The sequence below is a fragment of the Rhinatrema bivittatum genome, chromosome 2 (genome assembly GCF_901001135.1).
Source record: "Rhinatrema bivittatum chromosome 2, aRhiBiv1.1, whole genome shotgun sequence".
NCBI classification, from domain to species: domain Eukaryota; kingdom Metazoa; phylum Chordata; class Amphibia; order Gymnophiona; family Rhinatrematidae; genus Rhinatrema; species Rhinatrema bivittatum.
Window position 1 is genome coordinate 538,210,754 of NC_042616.1, and position 22,472 is coordinate 538,233,225.

General features: G+C 45.2%; 1 protein-coding gene across 1 annotated transcript in view; it reads right to left on the minus strand.

Moving 5' to 3' along the window:
• Window positions 1-22,472, minus strand: part of ZNF236 (zinc finger protein 236) — a 531,902-nt gene that overhangs the window by 475,359 nt on the left and 34,071 nt on the right. The window contains 2 exon segments of the mRNA XM_029590848.1: window positions 1,176-1,340; window positions 15,723-15,865. Of these exon segments, the coding sequence (XP_029446708.1) occupies window positions 1,176-1,340; window positions 15,723-15,865 (308 nt within the window).

A 22,472-nucleotide genomic window follows, 5' to 3' on the forward strand; every position in this document is an offset into this window, starting at 1 on the left:
TGATGTTCAGATCATCATCCCTATCCAGAACTCCATCTCCAACGCACTAGAACACTGGGAGAAATGCCTCACAGCTATCAACTCCCTGCTCACTAACCTCCACCTCGCCCTCAATACGAACAAAACTGAACTTCTACTCATCTCCCCTCACTCTTCCCCCCTCCCCTCTGCCATCTGATAACACCAAACACCACCTCCTCTCAACACAACCATCTGTGAGGGACCTTGGAGTTCTCCTTGACCACCAACTAAGCATGAAGAACTACATAAATTCCATTCTCAAAGCCTGTTTTTTCAAACTTAACGTACTTAAAAAACTCAGACCCCTTCTACACACCCAAGACTTCCGTACAGTTATCCAGGCCACCATATCATCCAAATTAGACTACTGTAATGCTCTACTCCTAGGGCTCCCTCACTCTTCCATCAAACCATTACAAATGTTACAACATGCTACAGCGAGACTCATTGCAAACTCTCGTAAATACGACCACATCACTCCCATCCTTAGAGACCTACACTGGCTCTCCATAGCCTCTCGTATTATCTACAAAACCCTCACCATAATGCATAAAGCAATTTACACCCACAACTCCAACTGGCTAGACCTCCCTTTCACAGCCACCCAGTCCAATCGACCGACTAGAATGACCAAAAAAGGCACCCTTGCTGTGCCCTCCCTGAAAACAGCCCATCTCTCCTCTACACGTGACCGTGCACTTTCCATAGCAGGTCCTACTCATTGGAACACACTGCCACCTGATATACGCCTTGAACCATGTATGAACAACTTCAAAAAGAAATTGAAAACATGGTTGTTCAAACAAGCTTACCCAGAATAAAAAGCTTACACCGTTTCCAATAAAAATAGACCACCTTGCGTCTACTCTCTCTTCCTCATACTGAGGAATCATATTTTGTTATCCTCTCTCCTCTTCACTCAGAGGATCCACGTTAATGTTACTATTACTTCTCTTCTATTTCTTGTTACCCTCCTCCCAGTTTTGATTCCCCTGTTAAAATGTAATTTCCAAACTTAACCAGTTTTGATGTAAACCGGCATGATGTCCACAACTAATGCCGGTATATAAAAATGTTTAAATAAATAAATTACAAAGATAATGCACATCAATAAAAAAAAACTGAAATCAGAACAGTTATAACAAAATTATTACCTCCTCCTTCTCATGGAGCATAATATGGGCCTTGAGACTGGCCACACGGGAGAATTTCTTGTTGCACACAGGACACGTGGGATCTTCCACATTGTGGATACATTTGTGAAGTGTCAAGTTGAAATCAATGTTAAATGACATGGGACACTGGTCACACCGGTGAGGCTGTTTGGGAATAAGCAGAAAAAAAACAAAACACACGTCACATAAATGAAACATATTCACTTTCAACGTTCAGTACGTACAAGTATAATATAGTGGTCTCATTTTATAAAAAAAATTTTGGTTACAATTGGGTCAGCCTGGTGGCTCGGCACTAGTGCTGTGTGCTGCCATGCAGAAGACATAAGTTAGAATCTCAGGTCTCTAGTCCCTGGGATGGCTGGGACTGCTGAGAAGGTAGCAATCACAGTCCCAAATTGGAGAGGAGGGGAGAGAGACTCTGCTTACATTCAAATATTGGCACATACTGTCCGTACTCGATGCACAGGTATCAGGTTCTAGAGGGAGCCACAGCCTGTGATCCCTAGCCAAGGACTATCACTACAATAGGTAGGTTTTATGGAGGGATTTAAAAAAATAAAAGTAAAAAAAAAAACCCAGATAATTCCAAATGAAGGCTCTTGAGGGCATAATCCAATAGAGGCCGATTAAGGATGAGTTGAAAGCCCAAAGGAGCAAGAGGAAACTGCCAGCCAGACAATCGTTTTGCATGTTTTTTTGGGTTTTTTTGTTTGTTTTTTTTAAATAAAGCTATTGAAAAATAAAAATAAAAAGAAAGGAATATTGGTTACATTATACTGACATCACGTGTTACGTTTGGCGGCTTGTGGGACACTCCTATGAGCCGCCACACTTATCACAGAAGCCGCTAGCAACCGGGCCCTGCTTTTGCGACAAGACAGCGCTGGACTTCTACATGGCAGGACACCACCAAAGCTGCCGCCTCACAACTCCCTCCATAGGCACGCATTCGACATCACCCCATTTAAAGTGAAAAGGCCACAGCACCCATTGATGACATCATATGCCATAGGCCTATATATAGGGCTTCCCTGATGTCCCTACCTTGCCTCAGCAATGCATGTTGCCAGTGTCCATCTCTGCATCCTGCTCTGCCTCATCCAGCCTGCCCTGCCTTGTCCAACCTCAGCCTTGCCTCATCCAGCCTGTCCAGCTTCTTGCCTGCCCGCCAGTCCTTCCATGTCAATCATAAGAACATAAGAAATTGCTATGCTGGGTCAGACCAAGGGTCCATCAAGCCCAGCATCCTGTTTCCAACAGAGGCCAAACCAGGCCACAAGAACCTGGCAATTACCCAAACACTAAGAAGATCCCATGCTACTGATGTAGTTAATAGCAGTGGCTATTCCCTAAGTAAACTTGATTAATAGCCGTTAATGGACTTCTCCTGCAAGAACTTATCCAAACCTTTTTTGAACTCAGCTACACTAACTGCACTAACCACATCCTCTGGCAACAAATTCTAGAGCTTTATTGTGCATTGAGTGAAAAAGAATTTTCTCTGATTAGTCTTAAATGTGCTACTTGCTAACTTCATGGAATGCCCCCTAGTCCTTCTATTATTCGAAAGTGTAAATAACCGATTCACATCTACTCGTTCAAGACCTCTCATGATCTTAAAGACTTTTCTCATATCCCCCCTCAGTCATCTCTTCTCCAAGCTGAACAACCCTAACCTCTTCAGCCTTTCCTCATAGGGGAGCTGTTCCATCCCCTTTATCATTTTGGTTGCCGTTCTCTGTACTTTCTCCATCGCAACTATATCTTTTTTGAGATGCGGTGACCAAAATTGTACACAGTATTCAAGGTGTGATCTCACCATGGAGCGATATAGAGGCATTATGACTTTTTCCGTTTTATTCACCATTCCCTTCCTACTAATTCCTAATATTCTGTTTGCTTTTTTGACTGCTGCAGCACACTGAGCTGACGATTTTAAAGTCCATCCTGTCTCCTCCTTGTCTTCCCTTTGAACTGACCATTGGATCTGACCCCTTGCCTTAGACTCTCATTACTTTGATTGCCGCTTGCCTTTGACCCTCACCTGGCCCTGGACCTTTGTCTATGTCAGCCCACAAGAGACTATCACCTAAGTCCTGCCAGCCCCCAGAACGCCTCCGCCAGCCACAAGGGTTCACAAGGCTTACAAGATTGCTGAGGCCATGAACCCAGTAGACCTGATCTCACTCCAGGCCATTCCTGGCCTGGCCCAACGCATTAATATAGCGTTTTTTAGATTCAGAGTGAAGGGAGGTGTTTATTCATTATTTATTATGTTTCATATTATTCTTTACATTTTTTAATGTTTTATATTTTCAATGGTAGGTCTAAATCATGATATTTTTTATTTTTTAATTTATGAATAATTAATGTTTTTAAGCATTGTTTAAGCTTAAATTATTTATTTTTGATTTGTGTTATTTCTTACAGTTGTGTGGCACCGCCCATTTACAGAAAATTGATTCCTTGATATGTCCATATCATTCTAAATATACCCGAGATTCAAAATTGTTTAAGGTAAAGAGGGTCAATAATATTGGTCATTAAATACTGACAGAGAAAAGATTCTCTTTTTCTGTCTGTATTAATAATACACCAATAGTATTTTTTATGAAACATTTTTCTAGATGTCACCATTTGATAATTTTAATTGCGTTTCATAAGTTGATCTGCATAATGATTAGAAGCTCTGAATTTACTGATCATATTTGTTGTCTGATTCATTTATAACCCCTGAGGCAGCGGCTGTTGAGCTGCGAAACTCGGCTTGAGTCGGGCATTGTTTTTATCAAAAATACATCTCTACTTCAATAAACATTTGAAAAAAGACCAAGGCATCTATTTCTTTTGTTTTCCTGGAGATCCCTCGATACATTATAGATCCAGCAAGGGTCATTGTCACTTTTGTCATACCAGAACCCCATGGAAAGATGGTAGTACCCAACTAGCTACGTGAAAAAGTTTTAAATGGGCTCATGACTCGCACTTATCAGGACACCCAGGAATCATCTGCACCCTTGAATTCCTTCATTAGTACTGGTGGCCTCAAGAGAGAACTGATATATAGAAGTATGTGGAAACTTGCCCTGCTTCTGCACATGAGACCAGTCAAGCCTGACCTGACAGCTGTTGCCAGCCCCTGAGGAACCTTGGACTCACTTTTCCACTGATTTCATTACGGACCTCCCGCTCTCTCATGGTTCCATCACAATATGGATTGTGGTGTATAAATTCTCTAAGATGGCACATTTCATCCCATTCCTGGGCTTGCCCTCCGCTCCTGAATTGGCCCATATCTTCGTGCAATATATCTTCTGTCTGCATGAACTGCCTTCTCACATCCTCTTGAATCAAAGCATTCAATTCATGGCCCGATACTGGAAAGGACTCTACAAGAAATTTGAAGTTACGCTGGAACTTACAACAGCCTAACACCCACAAGGAAACAGACAAACCGAGAGGATTAACTAAGCCTTAAGATATTCATCAGACTGTATGTCAATGACAGGCAAAACAAATTGGGCTCTTCTCCTTCCCTGGGCCAAGTTCTCTCATAACAACCACGTAAGCACTTCCACTGGCTCAACACTGTTCCAAATGGTTTATGGCCAACATCCTCGGGTGCCTCTTCCTCTTATAGTAACCTGTCTGGCAGCCCATGTCAATTCTCAGGAACTCCATGATCTCTAGCAAAGGACCAATCACCTGCTTACCCAGGCAGCAGCCCATTCCAAGAGGCAAAGACCAGCTCTGCAATTCAAACCAGGTGACCTAGTATAGTTAAGTGCACAGAATTTGTGTCTCAGAATACCCTCCATCTGATTGGCACCTAGGTTCGTTGGTCCCTTCCCTGTGTTGCAAAAAGTGGGCCCTGTAACTTATCGAATCAAGATACCACCTACACTGCATATAAATAAGGTCTTCCATGTGTTTCTCCTGAAGCCACTGCTCCTCTCCTGGTCTTCTCGGCAACCACTACAACCCATGGAGACCACCTCCAAGGAGGACACCAATTATGAGGTGCAAGAAATCCTGGACACCTGTAAGCGCCAAAACAAGCTGGAATATGTCATAGCATTGAAATCTATGGAACTGAGGAGAACTGATGGGAACCTGCCACCAACCTTCCATTATAATCTTTCCCTGAAACCAAAGCCCAGGACCTTGAGGAGGGGCTTAAGAGGGAAGGTATTGTTATGTTTGGCGGTCCCGAGAGCCGCCACACTTACCCCAGACATAGCCAGCAGTTCTGCTCTACATTCGGGGCAGGACACCACTGGATTTCATCCACATGGCAGGACTTCACCAGAGCTGCCTCCTCCCAATTCCCTCCATAGGTGCAAATGCTCCCATCGCCGCATTTAAAGGACCATTGGCAGGAAATGGCCATGATGTTCATTGATGACATCACACGCCTTAGCCCTATATATTTAGGGCTTGCCTGATGCCCCTAACTTGCCTAAGCAACAGGTCCTCCTACCTTAAGCAGTGCTTTTTGCCAGCATCCTTCGTAGTTTAACTGTGCTTAGTGCTGAAACACTTTTTGTAACCCAAGATAAAGGTCTGTGAGCCTTGCCTTTAAGAGGAGCTTTGCCCTTAAGAGAAGTTCCCTCCCTCCTTGCTTTCTCTCACTATTGGAAGAGCTCGAATGCCCCTCAATCTAACTTGAGTCTTCCTAAGTGCCCTATTGGCTCAAGGGAGTGCCCTTCATGCTTCCCCTGTGTCACATAGGTCCTAGGCTCGCTGCCATTGGACCTTGGCCCCTGTCCCCAGCTTGTGGAGGCGTTTTCTGAAACAGCTCTCTAGGAAAGTTTCAGTCTTGCCCACGTGGGCTTCAAAGCCAGCAGCACTTTGTAAAGCTCTGTGAAACGATTGGCTTTTTTACCTGTACAATAAATAATTTCAAACTTAAAGGATCTTTGTCTTGAGGACTGATTGGGAAGAAAAGTTAGCTGTCTGGATGAGAAAACACGTATGTTTTTATTGAGCCAGAACAGTTAGCATTATCAGCGGTGTAGAACATAGCATTTTGTAACCAAATATTTAGACTTTGCATGTCCCTTCCCCTGATTTTACATATAAAAGACATACCAAGGCACATATGATCGCCTTCAATTCCACTTACATAAATCTGTCTTCCTATCAATTGTTCTAGATAACATTTAAATATAGATGAAATTGACACATCAATTCCTTCTATACTGACATACAAAATACAAGGCCCTAATTAATGTTAATCAGTCTGTGAGTTAGTGAGTCAAAATTACATGATCCATCACTTACCTCTGTGATTTACTTTTATTTAAGTGCCACGCTTTCCTGCAATTTCAGGGACGTGGGAAAGGCCACAAAATCCCTGTTCCCTGCAGGAAAGACTAGATCAAACTGCAAACAGCAGCAGCTAATGCACATCCCTTCCTTTCCTTATGATTCCCTACTCCTTTATCCCTGCCACCAATCCAGGATTAGCAGCTGGAAAAAGGACAGCAGCAACAGCATGGCACCCTGGGCTGCTTCCTCTCTGCTGCCCATGGCCGGTGTCACGGTTTGATCCTTGCAATTCTAAGTACAACACTTCGGCCTCAAGCAACAGAGAAAAAAGGAAGAGGCCCAAGACACTGCACCACCACTGTCCTTTTCTGACTGACAAGTTCGGATTAGCAGCAGGAATAGCAGGGAGTATTGTGGGTTAGGGGACTGGAGGGGTGCATGAGTGAGGGGATCAGAAAGAGAAGAATGGGGTGCGGTTGCATGAGGGAATTAGAGAGGGTAAGGGATGTAGGTCTGTGTGGAGTGGAGTGGGGTGAGTGGGAGAGAATCAGAGGGAGTGTGTGAATGGGGGGTGAGCGGAGGATAAGTGGGGGCTGAGAGGATTGGAAGGGTTGAGATGTTTATATGTAAGAAAGAATGAAGAGATCACAGCAGATATCGACTGTAGGTGGATCCACCATCCTTTGCTCTTATGATACCAGACCTCCCAATTCTGATCCAGCATCCCCTTTCCTGCCATCCTCCCTTCCCGCTGCTCCCTATTTTCCCTCTTTTATGCATCCTCAATCCTCTTCATCCCCTATCCCTTTGCACCTCAATATATCTTCGCCATCTCCTGACTCCAAAATCCGCTCTCTTCCTGACATCTTACCTTCTCTATTTTCTACTTTCCTCCTCCCTTCCCAGCAATCATCATCTTTTTCCTCCAAAAAAAGAACAAAATAAATTATCCAGATACAAAAGAAATGTCAGAAAAAATCATTTGTACTTATTATGCAGATCTGTACACACTTAAGTAAATGTACAGTACAATTTTTGTTAAATTTTCCAATTCTTGCCACAAAATCTATCCTTGGGCTACCATAGGAAACTGAGGGCTCTGATAGTAATTAACATTTACGTAGTGCCTTTAATCTTAACAGGATGCTTACATGCTTTAAGGGCATACCTATCAATACTTTAAAGAACACCGTGAACACCTACCTTCATGAGTCCACAATTAGCTTTGAAAGTCTTACGCTGCCAAGACAGACCTGCTAATCATCTCCTGCTAGTACATTTTCAGTAATGCACAAAACTATGTTGTCAGACACATGAACCAATCTTGTTCTAAACACTCAAACAAATAAATAAATAATTAAATAAAAGTGCAGTTGCCTATTTCTCTGAGAACAATCTGAATACCTGTAAATTGAAATACAGCAGCACTGATAAAGTATGGAGTTCGGAAGCCCAGATACAAAAAGCAGCAGGCAGACTTGTAGTAAGACGCTTTTTCTCTTTGCTAAAATGGGTTTTCCCATTCTTTGAAGACTGGCTGATCTCAGTACGTTCAAAAAAAGCCAATGAAGATACTCTGCTACTACCACAAGGCATTTGTTAAAGATAAGCCAAGTGGAAGGACTTTGCATTGGTATGGGACAAATCCACTTGAAATTGAAGGCAATGCCAATGGGCTGTCAATTGGGATATGAGTATAGGCATCTGAGATTCAGGGCACAAATCCATTCACCATTTTGAATGAAAGGTAGAACTGAGCTGAGAGATTTAATTTTGAATTTCTTCCAGAGAATAAGCTTGTAGAGGAGCCACAAGTCTAGGATTGGTGGAAATCCCCCCCCCCCCCCCCCCAAACTTGTTGGGGAAGTGAAAATATCTGGAGTAGAAACCTTGCTGGTATTGCAATTGAGCGAGGATCTTCACCATTTGGTGCTGTAAAATAGACTGCACCTCCAGGTGAACCTGAGGGAGATAAGAAGGATCCATAGAGGCAAAAACTCATAATAAAAACTTTTTTAAATATATCCAAAGCAAGAAACCTGTGAGGGAGTCGGTTGGACCATTAGATGACAGAGGGGTTAAAGGGGCTCTTAGGGAAGATAAGGCCATTGCAGAAAGACTGAATGAATTCTTTGCCTCCGTGTTTACTAACGAGGATGTTGGGGAGATACCAATTCCGGAGATGGTTTTCAGGGGTGATGACTCAGACGAACTGAACGAAATCACTGTGAACCTGGAAGATGTAGTAGGCCAGATTGACAAACTAAAGAGTAGCAAATCACCTGGACCGGATGGTATGCATCCTAGGGTTCTGAAGGAACTAAAAAATGAAATTTCTGATCTATTAGTTAAAATTTGTAACCTATCATTAAAATCATCCATTGTACCTGAAGACTGGAGGGTGGCCAATGTAACCCCAATATTTAAAAAAGGCTCCAGGGGCGATCCGGGTAATTATAGACCAGTGAGCCTGACTTCAGTGCCGGGAAAAATAGTGGAAACTATTCTCAAGATCAAAATTGTAGAGCATATAGAAAGACATGATTTAATGGGAACAGTCAACATGGATTTACCCAAGGGAAGTCTTGCCTAACAAATCTGCTTCATTTTTTTGAAGGGGTTAATAAACATGTGGATAAAGGTGAACCGGTAGATGTAGTGTATTTGGATTTTCAGAAGGCGTTTGACAAAGTCCCTCATGAGAGGCTTCTACGAAAACTAAAAAGTCATGGATTACAAACTGGTTAAAAGACAGGAAACAGAGAGTAGGATTAAATGGTCAATATTCTCAGTGGAAAAGGGTAAACAGTGGAGTACCTCAGGGATCTGTATTGGGACCGGTGCTTTTCAATATATATATAAATGATCTGGAAAGTAATACGACGAGTGAGGTTATCAAATTTGCGGATGATACAAAATTATTCAGAGTAGTTAAATCACAGGCAGACTGTGATACATTACAGGAGGACCTTGCAAGACTGGAAGATTGGGCATCCAAATGGCAGATGAAATTTAATGTGGACAAGTGCAAGGTGATGCACATAGGGAAAAATAACCCTTGCTGTAGTTACACGTTAGGTTCCATGTTAGGAGCTACCACCCAGGAAAAAGATCTAGGCATCATAGTGGATAATACTTTAAAATCGTCGGCTCAGTGTGCTGCAGCAGTCAAAAAAGCAAATAGAATGTTAGGAATTATTAGGAAGGGAATGGTTAATAGAACGGAAAATGTCATAATGCCTCTGTATCGCTCCATGGTGAGACCGCACCTTGAATACTGTGTACAATTCTGGTCGCCGCATCTCAAAAAAGATATAGTTGCGATGGAGAAGGTACAGAGAAGGGCAACCAAAATGATAAAGGGGATGGAGCAGCTCCCCTATGAGGAAAGGCTGAAGAGGTTAGGGCTGTTCAGCTTGGAGAAGAGACGGCTGAGGGGGGATATGATAGAGGTCTTTAAGATCATGAGAGGTCTTGAACGAGTAGATGTGACTCGGTTATTTACACTTTCGAATAATAGAAGGACTAGGGGGCATTCCATGAAGTTAGCAAGTAACACATTTAAGACTAATCAGAGAAAATTCTTTTTCACTCAACGCACAATAAAGCTCTGGAATTTGTTGCCAGAGAAGGTACCGTATTTTTCGGACTATAAGGCGCACCGGATTATAAGGCGCATTACCAATGAGCGCCTGCTACGGCGTCCAGGTTCATATATAAGGCGCACCGGATTATAAGGCGCATCGCATTAAATGAAACAAAGCTCAGACCATAGGGCAGACTTTATTGAACTTTATTCAACTCTCAACAATAACTCTCAACTTGTTCAGTTGTAACGAGTCGGTCTTTGCTCTTCAGTGATGATTCCAGCCTTCATGAAAGCCTTCATGAAAGCTCGGATGACACTGGAGACTGATACCTTCTTCCAGGCATCCACGATCCACTGGCACATAGTGGCATAACTCGTCCCTCAGGCATTACATCACATCTTCCTTTCCGATCAGTCTCTCTCTCATGCATGCACACACACACACACAGGCTTCTCACTCCCATGCTGTATCTCATACACACCCATGTTTCTCACTCCTATGCTAGCTGTCTCCACATGCACAGGCTTCTCATTCCCATAATCACTTTCTCTCTCACACACACACACACACTCCAGTCATCTCCCTGACGAGTCAGTTCCATTGTCTCTCTTATATACACACACATCACCTCTCTGACCAGCTTCTCTCTCTCACACACTTTACATAGATGATCTCAATCAAATGCTCTCACTTACACACAGGTTCTCACTCACAGTTACACATGCACACTCTCAAAATCACACATACATTCTCTTCAGGCTGGCTGGTTCTCTCATTCCCCCCCCCCCCCCCCAGCACACATGATAGCTGCAGCAGCCTCCTCCTCTAGTTTCTTTCAGTTAAAAAAAAACAAAACAAAAAACACAACTGTTCATTCCTCCACCGCCACAAATCCATCAAATCCTTCATCTTCAGTGTCTGAGTTAAACAGTTGGGCGATTTCTATATCAAGCATGCTTGGGTCCCCCTCATCATTATCCGAGTCGGTCTCGTTGCTGCTGCTTAGCTCTTCAGTGATGATTCCAGCCTTCATGAAAGCTCGGATGACACTGGAGACTGATACCTTCTTCCAGCCATCCACGATCCACTGGCACATAATGGCATAACTCGCCCGGCGTTGCCTCCCTGTGTTGGTGAATGTGTGGTCACCTTCTGTCATCCAACGCTCCCACGCTGCTCTCAATTTAACTTTAAATGACCTGTTGATGCCGATATCTAGCGGCTGGAGCTCTTTGGTTAATCCACCCGGAATTACGGCAAGCTCTGAATTAGTTTTCTTCACTTGGGCTTTGACATTATCGGTCACATGGGCGCGCATGGAGTCACAGACCAATAGGGATGGGGATTTGTGAAAAAAGCCGTCCGGTCTCTTGACGTAGACCTCCCTCAGCCACTCAATCATCTTCTCCTCGTCCATCCAGCCCTTTGGGTTAGCCTTGATGGTGACACCAGCAGGAAACCTTTCCTTTGGCAAAGTCTTCCTCTTGAAAATGACCATGGGTGGTAGTTTCTGGCCATTAGCCTGACAGGCGAGAACTACAGTGAAAGATGACTTCTCGTTTCCTGTGGTACGTATAGATACCATACTGGTCCCTGGTTTCTCAACAGTACGTTGTACGGGGATATCGAAAGTGAGGGGGACCTCATCCATGTTAGTGATGTGTTCTGGCTGGATATTCTTTTCTTTTATCTTGGTTATGCAGTAGGTGCGGAAAATGGCCAGCTTCTCTTCATAATCCTTTGGCAGTTGCTGGCAGACAGTAGTTCTGGTGCAGATGGAGAGATTACACCTTTGCATAAAACGAAAGCACCATGAAGGACCTCCTCGAAAGTCCTTGATCTCCATGTCGCGTGCTAACGCTGTGGCTTTGAGTTGAATGGAGACAGTGGAGACGCTTCTACCTGCGGTTCTCTGTTCGATAACCCACTGATCTATTTTGTCCTCCAACTGTGGCCATCTTGCTTTGTTTCCTCGGAAACTCAGTTTGGTCTTCTTTACTTGGCATAGGGCATCTTCTTGTTTCCTCCACTTACACACCATAGATTCATTAATGTTGAATTCTCTCGCAGCTGCTCTATTTCCATGCTCTACTGCATGAGTTATAGCTTTAAGCTTAAAATCTGCATCATAAGCATGTCTCTTAACAGGAGGCATTTTGGAGTAGTGGGTATAAACATTTATTGAATGCACGCACATTAATGCTGGAGCACAGATACTGCACGGCTCAGAGCCTTTTTTTTTTTAATCGGTTGCGCTCGGGTCAGGAGGATCCGGGTAAACCGGTAGAGGGACAGCTTGTTATGCTTGGTGGTCCGTGAGCTATGTCCGCGGACTGCCGCACTCACCCGCTGGCAGGTCGGTTGCGCTCGGGTCAGGAGGAATCCGGGTAAACCGGTAGAGGAACAGCTTGTTATGCTTGGTGGTCCGTGAGCTATGTCCGCGGACTGCCGCACTCACCCGCTGGCAGGTCGGTTGCGCTCGGGTCAGGAGGAATCCGGGTAAACCGGTAGAGGGACAGCTTGTTATGCTTGGTGGTCCGTGAGCTATGTCCGCGGACTGCCGCACTCACCCGCTGGCAGGTCGGTTGCGCTCGGGTCAGGAGGAATCCGGGTAAACCGGTAGAGGGACAGCTTGTTATGCTTGGTGGTCTGTGAGCTATGTCCGCGGACTGCCGCACTCGCCCGCTGGCAGGTCGCATACGCGGTCGGCAGTAGCACGTGCTGATGCTCCCCTCCTTCCTGCCTGTGCGTCACCAGAAGTAAACTTTACCGGAGCCGCGTGGGCAGGAAGGAGGGGAAGCATCAGCGTGCGCAGAAGTAGAGCAGCACTTGCGTTTACGGACCGAGAAGAGGAGGCCCGGTAGCAGGGCCACTGCAGAGCCCATCCTGCGGTGACCGCAAAGAGGAGGCCTAGAGGTGAGTGCGAGCCTGTGCTTGAGAAAAATCCATATATAAGGCGCACCGGATTATAAGGCGCACTTCCGATTTCTGAGAAAATCTTAGGTTTTTATGTGCGCCTTATAGTCCGAAAAATACGGTAGTTAGTGCAGTTAGTGTAGCTGGGTTCAAAAAAGGTTTGGATAAGTTCTTGGAGGAGAAGTCCATTAATGGCTATTAATCAATTATACTTAGGGAATAGCCACTGCTATTAATTGCATCAGTAGCATGGGTTCTTCTTAGTGTTTGGGTAATTGCCAGGTTCTTGTGGCCTGGTTTTTGGCCTCTGTTGGAAACAGGATGCTGGGCGTGATGGACCCTTGGTCTGTCCCAGCATGGCAATTTCTTATGTTCTTATGTCCTTATGTCCAGTCGGGGTAGCAAATATTGTGGAAAGAGAGGAGGTTAGGAGAAATGCAATCAGTAACCATATTGCACAATGCTGATGACCCAAGAGTCCTTGGTTATTTGATGCCACTGGCCCAGGAAATGCTGAATTTGCCCCGCTATCGAAGGGTAGGATAGGGATTTGACATTGGTATCCAGCATAGGCTGGACCTGTTGGGTTATTTTTGACGGATGGCGATCCCTTTGCCTAGGCCTGGCCGAAGGTTGTTGTTGACACTGTGCCAGAATAAATGGAGGTGATGCTGTTGAAAAGGTCAATGATGCCATCTGTGAAAATATGGATATTTGTAAGAATGTCACGGTGGGGCAGGTTGTTCTGGCGCTAGGGAGAGAGATTGGACCACCACATTTTGGAACTTTATCTGGGAGATCGTTTCTTGGACTTTCTCTCCAAAGAAGTTGTCTCCCAAGCATGGGAGGTCAACAAGTTTTTCATGAATGTCCTCTCAGATGGAACTGGCTCTTAGTCACACCACGAGGCACACTCCAAGAGAGGACTCGTAGACAGAACATAGTTAAGTGTCACACCTCTTCTTCAACATCCCAAAATGCCTGAGGGAGGGTATTCTGTTCAGAAGCAGGTAAGTATGGTTTCAACTTCTGAAGACAATCATGAATTTTTATTGGCACTTCAAAGCAGATTACATTCAGGTATTGTAGTTACAATCTAAGTATTACAGATGGGGGAGTTTTAGAATTGCTCTGACTCAAGAGAAAATATCTACTGCCACTCCTTAGAGATTTACACAGGTCTTCCATGCGTTGACCCTGGAGCTCTGTCAGATTGGGGACACAGGCTTCACATGTTTTCTGGTCTCAGCCAACAGTAGCATAACTTGTGGACTTCGGTGAAGGACATGACTTTTCTACACAGGCAGTTTTTGAATTCACTCACCATTGTTGACCTTTTCTTGTAGCCTTACCTCCTGCAAGAGGAAAACTTTCCTCGCCAGTATTTTATTTTTTATTTTTTTAGGTAACACTTACAAGTGCTGTTTGTGTGGCTGCAGAGTAGTGAGACAAGGCAAAACAGTATTCTTGAGAAAAAATTCAAGTCTGAGGTAAAAAGAAATAGAGGAGAGACAAAGTACACATCCATGTTTCAGCTTGGAGAAAAATGATAGAAGGCTCATGTGGGAATTCCAGACATGCTCAGTAGAGCTCAAAGCTCTTCATTCGGTGCCAATGGATGACATCACCCACATGTAATAGCTAATTTAGCCTGCTTTTTTGACAGAAAATAGTAGCTCCAGTCTTGTAGGCCTTTCCTAATCTTCCTCTCTCAAGTGGCTGAAGATAAAGAAAAGCCAGGCAAATCAAAGCCAGCAAAAAATCTCATTTCAGTACAAATGTGTTGAGCCAACTCAGAAGATAGGATACAAACCTGAAGCAAAATAAGGGCCAGCCAAATGGCTCAGTAGCATTGCTAAGCACTGCCAAGTAGAGGCCCTGCGTTCAATTCCTGGACAGGCTTCTGGTCCTTGGGCTGGTTGGAGATGCAGCAGCATTCGGCACCTCTGGGGCTGAATGAAATCTTAGCCATTACTCTACAGCCTCAAAGTGAGTACCCGGTTCTAAATAAAGCTGCAGACTATGGCCCCTGGCTAAGGATTAGTGCTGTGGTGGCTGAGTTGAGCTAGATCATCACATAAAACAAGGAAAAAGTCCCAGGTAGTTGTGAATGAAGGTTTATGGCACCAAACGCTATCACAAAGACCAGGAAGATACTAGTGGGTCAAAAAAAGGCAAAATAAAATAAAACCTGAAGCAAATCTGGTTGAATTCAAGTGGTCCACCAAGTTAAAATACAACCAATTTACACACCACCACCTTTAACCCAGATTCACAAACTATTCTGTTTAGAATAGCTTGCAAGCTAAAACAAAAACAAAAAACTCAACAATTACATATTCACTCAAACACATCTTGAACAGAAGTAGCTTTGGAGCTAGGTCCCAGAAGCATGAAGCACTCACTGTAATGCAACAGCGCTCTCTCAGGAGTATATATTCAGGTGGAGCATTCTGTTTAGCAAGAGAAGTGCTTCTTTGTATCTTGTCTGCTATGTGACTATTAAGATTGCTCAGCTTGGCTCACTCATTCCTGCAGGCAACCTAAAGAATGTAATGTCAATTTAACAGCCTAAAGATACAGAAGTTCTACCAGCAATAAACGCAACAGAGATATAATTCAGTTTTGATAAATCTTTTGTTGCATGACTTATAAAAAAAAATGTATAGCTACAAACAGGAATTAACATTTTACATCCCTTTTCTCTGTTTTAACAGCATTATTGTCTGTGCAGAAGCATAAATACCTTATCGTTCTTCTCATGGTCTCGCATGTGCCTCTGGAACTGTGTCTCCTTAGGAAAGGACAACATGCAGATGTTGCACTTGCAGAGAGTTTGTCCTGAATAGACATAATTTGTGTTGTCAGGATTCAGCGTTGCAACTCCATCTACAGAATTATGAGAGTAAGCAGACAAATTTGTTAAGAAAGGACTATTTCAGCTCAATTAAAGCAGAGCTGCTTACCTCTAACAGGTGTTAAGAACATAAGAACATAAGAAAATGCCATACTGGGTCAGACCAAGGGTCCATCAAGCCCAGCATCCTGTCTCCAACAGTGGCCAATCCAGGCCACAAGAACCTGGCAAGTACCCAAAAACTAAGTCTATTCCATGTAACCATTGCTAATGGCAGTGGCTATTCTCTAAGTGAACTTAATAGCAGGTAATGGACTTCTCCTCCAAGAACTTATCCAATCCTTTTTTAAACACAGCTATACTAACTGCACGAACCACATTCTCTGGCAACAAATTCCAGAGTTTAATTGTGCGTTGAGTAAAAAAGAACTTTCTCCGATTAGTTTTAAATGTGCCCCATGCTAACTTCATGGAGTGTCCCCTAGTCCTTCTACTATCCGAAAGAGTAAATAACCGATTCACATCTACCCGTTCTAGACCTCTCATGATTTTAAACACCTCTATCATATCCCCCCTCAGTCGTCTCTTCTCCAAGCTGAAAAGTCCTAACCTCTTTAGTCTTTCCTCATAGGGGAGTTGTTCCATTCCCCTTATCATTTTGGTAGCCCTTCTCTGTACCTTCTCCATCGCAATTATATCTTTTTTGAGATGCGGCGACCAGAATTGAACACAGTATTCAAGGTGCGGTCTCACCATGGAGCGATACAGAGGCATTATGACATTTTCCGTTTTATTCATCATTCCTTTTCTAATAATTCCCAACATTCTGTTTGCTTTTTTGACTGCCGCAGCACACTGAACCGACGATTTCAATGTGTTATCCACTATGACACCTAGATCTCTTTCTTGGGTTGTAGCACCTAATATGGAACCCAACATCGTGTAATTATAGCATGGGTTATTTTTCCCTATTATAGCATTTTTCCCTATTATAGCATGTTCTCCAAGAACAGCAGGATGTTAGTCCTCACACATGGGTGACATCATCAGATGGAGCCCAGCATGGAAAACTTCTGTCAAAGTTTCCAGAACTTTGACTTGGCATATTGAGCATGCCCAGCAGGCCCTATACCACATGTCCACGTAGGGGGTCCCTCTTTTAGTCTCGTAACATAGCATTATGATTAAAATTAAAAAATAGAAGCCCAATTCTGCAGGGTGGCAGGCGGATTTCGTGAGAACTAACATCCTGCTGTCTTTGGAGAACACCTGTTACAGGTAAGCAACTCTGCTTTCTTCAAGGACAAGCAGGATAGTAGTCCTCACACATGGGAGAATCCCTATCTACAGGCTGCTCCCCAATACAAAAGGGGACCAACAGACACCAACCAGGCACCAACAGGCACAACAACAACTGCGCTGTTGGTAACAGAGGAGACAGCCTGAACCCAAACAAAGGGCCCCAGGCAGGGAGAGTTGGGTTCTACACCACAAAGATTACAAAGAACAGACTGGCCGAACCTACTGTCACATCGGCCATCCCTATCTGGACAATAGTGAGATGCGAATGTGAGGAGAGAACTCCATGTCGCAGGCTTGCAGATGTCATCCACGGGAATTGCTCGCAAATGGGTCATCGAAGTTGCAGAATAAGCCTTGACATAACCCTCAAGATGCAGTCCCACCTGGGCATAACAGAAGGAGATGCAATCTGCTGGCCAATTGGATAGTGTTTGTTTGGCAATGGCAACTCCCAACGTATTGCTATCAAAAGAAATAAAAATGTGGTTGGACTGTCTATGGGCTTCTGTCCACTCCAGATAGAAGGTTAAGGCTCACTTGCAATCTGCACTGTGCAGTGCTCGTTCACCTTGGTGAAAACAAGGCCTGGGGAAAAAAAACTTGGCAGGACGAAAGACTGGTTAAGCTGGAAGTCCATCTCCACCTTAGGCAGGACCTTAGGATGCGTGCGCAAGACCACCCTGTCATGATAAAATTTGGTATAAAGTGGATAAGTCACTAAGGCATGGATCTCACTGACCCTGCACACTGAAATGATCACCACCAAAAACATGACTTTTCAGGTCAGGTACTTCAGGTCACAAGAGAGCAGCGGCACAAAAAGTGCTTTCATAAGCTGAGCTAGTACCATGTTGAGGTCCCAAGAAATAGCGGGAGGCCTTAGGAGAGGCTTCAACTGAAGTAGACCCCACATAAAGCTTACAACTATAGGCTGTACAGAGATGGGCATACCATCTACACCATGGTGATATGCGCCAATTACGCTCAGATGGACCCTAACGGAGTTTGTTTTTAAGTCAGCCTCCAATAGGTGTAGAAGGCTCCAGGGAGGAAGATTCAGAACCAATGTCAGGAAGTATTTCTTCACGGAGAGGGTGGTGGATGCCTGGAATGCCCTTCCGGAGGAAGTGGTGAAGACCAGAACTGTGAAAGACTTCAAAGGGGCGTGGGATAAACACTGCGGATCCATAAAGTCAAGAGGCCGCCAATGAAGAGTGGGTGACTCGCCAGAATGATGGCTATTGACACAATACCCTTATTAAATAAACATACACATGCTTACTGTGAACTCCTACATCGCTCTAAGCTTCAACAGCAAGAGGTAATGGAAAAAAGGATTTGCACTCACAAAGAGGGGAGTAGCTGGCTTGTTACGGCTGTTACTACCCCAAACCAAATGTGCCTGATACTTCACTTTCCATGCATATCCAGCATGGTTCTCTGCTTCATCGGCATGGGAGAAAGACTGATACATCACGCATTTCCAGCATAGCTCTCTGCTTCAACGGCAGGGGAAAAAAAAAAAACAAAAACAAAAACAAAAAACTGATGCTTCACGCATATCCTGCATAGCTTCAACGACAGGGGTGAAGAAAAAAAGGATTCATCATTCTCCCATGCTTCATCGGCATGGGAGAAAGACTGATACATCACGCATTTCCAGCATAGCTCTCTGCTTCAACGGCAGGGGAAAAAACAAAAAACAAAAACAAAAACAAATGCTTGAAGCTATGCAGGATATGCTTCACGCATATCCTGCATAGCTTCAACGACAGGGGTGAAGAAAAAAAGGATTCGCAATCACAAAGCGAGGAGTAGCTGGCTTGTTACGGCGGTTACTACCCCAAACCAAATGTGCCTGATACTTCACTTTCAATGCATATCCAGCATGGCTCTCTGCTTCAACGGCAGGGGAGAAGAAAAAAAACCCAACAAGGGCTGTACAACATAGTCTAGGTAAAACAAGCATGGGTGTAGCTTGCTTATCGCGGCGGTTACTGCCCCTACTACCCCTAACTAATCAAGCTAGATATTTCACTTGGATGCAGCTCCATCACTGCTCTCTACATTAATGGTGGGGGTGGAAGGGGAATAGAACAAGGAGCTAAGAGAAACAGATAAGAATGAGAGAAAAAATGTGTGAGGCTTGCTGGGCAGACTGGATGGGCCATTCGGTCTTCTTCTGCCGTCATTTCTATGTTTCTATATGTTTCTATGAAGGTAATCAAGCAATTTTTGTGGAGGACAGCAGATGGATCCAGGGCCTTCTGCTCACACCACATGGAAAATCTCCTCCACTTCAGTCCATAGGACTTTCTAGTGGAAGGTTTTCTAGAAGCACTAGGACCCGAGACATCCTCAGAGAGATCAAGTGGTTGCAGAATTAGCCTCTCAACATCCAGGCTGTAAGTGACAGGGCCTGGAGGTTGGGATGGCGCAACCTCCCTCTATCCTGCTTGATGAGATATGGGGAAGTCCCCAGACTAATCGGTTTCCGATGGAATACTCCCAAAGAAATGGAATCCAGACCTGTCTTGGCCAATGAGAGGTTATGAGGATCATACTCCCTCTGTCCTCACAAAGCTTCAAGAGAGTCATCACTAGCAAAGGAATTGGAGGATATGCCTACAGAAGACTCTTGCCCCAATGACAGGCAAGAGTGACCGAGGCTGGGTTGCCATCCGTCCCGTATAGGGAGCAGAATCGACTTACCTTCCTGTTCCAGGGGGACGCAAACAAATCTATGTCTGGGCTCCCCCAGAGATGGAAGATCCGATTCGCTATCTCCTGGTTCAGGGACCACTTGTGGGGTCTGAAGGCATGAAATCAGTCTGTCCGCCACCATGTTCTCTGTACCTGCCAGATATGTTGCCCTGAGCACCATCCTATGGGATAGGGCCCATGACCAAATCTGAACCATTTCTTGACACAGGAGGTACGATTCCATGCCTCCCTATTTGTTGACATACCTGGTTGTCTGTTTGGTTCAGGACAACTTTGTTGGACTGCCCATCTCTGAAAGCCCATAGCACGTACCTGATTGCTCGGAGCTCCAAGAAGTTAATCTGGCATCAGCTTTCCTGAGTGGACCAGAGGGCCCTGGGTGTGGAGCCCCTCTACAAGAGCTAGCCAGACTAGGATGGATGCATTCATGGTTAGAATAATTTATGTAGCAGGACTCCAGAAAGAGATCCCCCCAATTCAGATTGGAGAGTCCCCGCCACCAGGACAAAGAGTCCCGAAGAGACGAGGTGACTTGGATGCAAGCCTAGAGGCTCTGCATGGCATGGCACCACTGCGACATCAGGGTCCATTGGGCTCTGCACTTGTGTAAATGTGCCATAGGAGTGACACAGACGGTTGCAGCCATGTGGCCCAACAACCACAACATGTGCTGTGCTGACACCTGCTGGCTCCCCTGGATCACTGCTGCTATGGACGTCAGGGTGGCAGCCCGTGAACGAAGCAGGAAGGCTTTTGCATGAGCCATGTCTATCAAGGCTCCTATAAAGTCCAACTCAGGTGACTGACTAAGAAGGGATTTTGGGTAGTTGATGACAAACCCTACCAATACCTGGATGGTCAAGCTCATGGACCGAATGGCCCCTGCCCAGCCAATCATCCAGACAGGGGAAGACATGCACTCCCAGTCTGCGGAGTTATGCTGCCACCATGGCCAGGCATTTTGTGAAGACACGTGGGGCTGACGCTAACCCAAACGGCAACACACAGTACTGGAAGTGCTGCTTCCCCACCACAAATCAGAGATATTTCTTGTGATTTGGGAAGATCTCGACATGGGTGTATGCGTCCTTCAGATCGAAGAAACAAAGCCAGTCCCTGCTTTGTAGAAGGGGGATCAACTTTCTTTTTTTAGAAACTTGTTCAAGGTCCTTAGGTCTAGGCTGGAACAGAGTCTTCCTGTTCTCTTTGGAATCAGGAAATACCTGGAGTAGAATCCCCACCCTCTCTGCCTTGGTGGAACAGGCTCGACCGCCCTGGCCGTTAAGAGGGCAGAGAGCTCCACAAGCAGTATTTCCTGATGTACTACTGGCCCCCAAAACTGGCATGGAGGGCAATTTGGCGAGAAACCCAATAGGTTTAGTCGGTACTCCTAATGGATGATGGACAGAATTCACTGGTCCGAAGTTATACTAGGCCACCAGTGTGCAAAGAACTGCAGCCTGAGACTTGGGTACAGGCAACTGGATTATTCTCCCTCTGATCCAGTCAAAACCCTGTCCTGGGAGTTGACGGAGGTGCCGGCCGGGGCTTGGGAGCTCTCTGCTGCATAGGGTGGGTGCGGGAGCTCACATGCTGCTGACGGGAGCAAGGGTGGAGGATAGTACCTCCTCTGGCGATAGAAAGACTTCCTCTGCCCCTGTCTCACCGATCTCCTGGAGGAGGAGGATGAGTCTGGAGTGTCAGTGGAGAGCTGTTGTAGGGTCTCATGGTGGTCTCGCAACTGGGCCACTGTGTCCCTCACCCTATCTCCAAAGAGATTCTCCACAGTACACAGCACGTCAGCGAGCTGTTTCAGAACTTCTGGATGAAGATCCAAAGCCCGCAGCCATGCCATTCTGCAGGAGTCAATTTCTGTTGCAGAGGCCTTCATGGTTTTGAAAACATTGTAGGTTGCCCGAGCCTCGTGTTTTCTGCATTCCAGGCCCTTCTGCACAAGCGACAGGAGGGAGTCCTGCTGCTACTGAGGCAGCTGCTTGGCTATCTCCTGCACCTGCTTCCAGAGGTCCAGCAAGTACTGGCTTATGTAGAGCTGGTAGGAGGTGATGTGGGCAATAAGCATGGCCGCCTGGAATACTTTCCACCCAAGAGCATCTAACACACTGTGGTCCTTCCCTGAGGGTTTCGAGGAATGGGTCAGAGAGCGCCTAACCCTCTTCAGAGCGGATTCGACGACCACAGATTTGGTAGGGGAGCTTATGCTTATTGAATCTGGTAGCCTTCTGGACGAGGTGGACCCCATATGCCTTCCTGTTAACAGGAGGTACTGTGAGGGGTGTTCCCATATCCTCAACAGCAGTTCCTTAAGGATATTGTGCACTGGAACTCCACAATTTCCTTCGGAGGCTCCACAAACTGGAGGATCTCCAGAATCTTGTGCCTGGCATCTTCCTCAGTCAACAACTGAAATGGAATGGCCTCTGCCATTACCTGCACAAAACCTGGGAAGGATAAGTCTTCTGGCGGGGACCGCCTTCGTTCTTCTGGAGGAGATGGTTCTGAGGGGAGATCCTCTGAGCCCTTGGAGGAGCACTCCATAGTATAATTCCCCCCACCCCCCACCGGCATCATAGGACCCTCATCCTCAGGAGATGG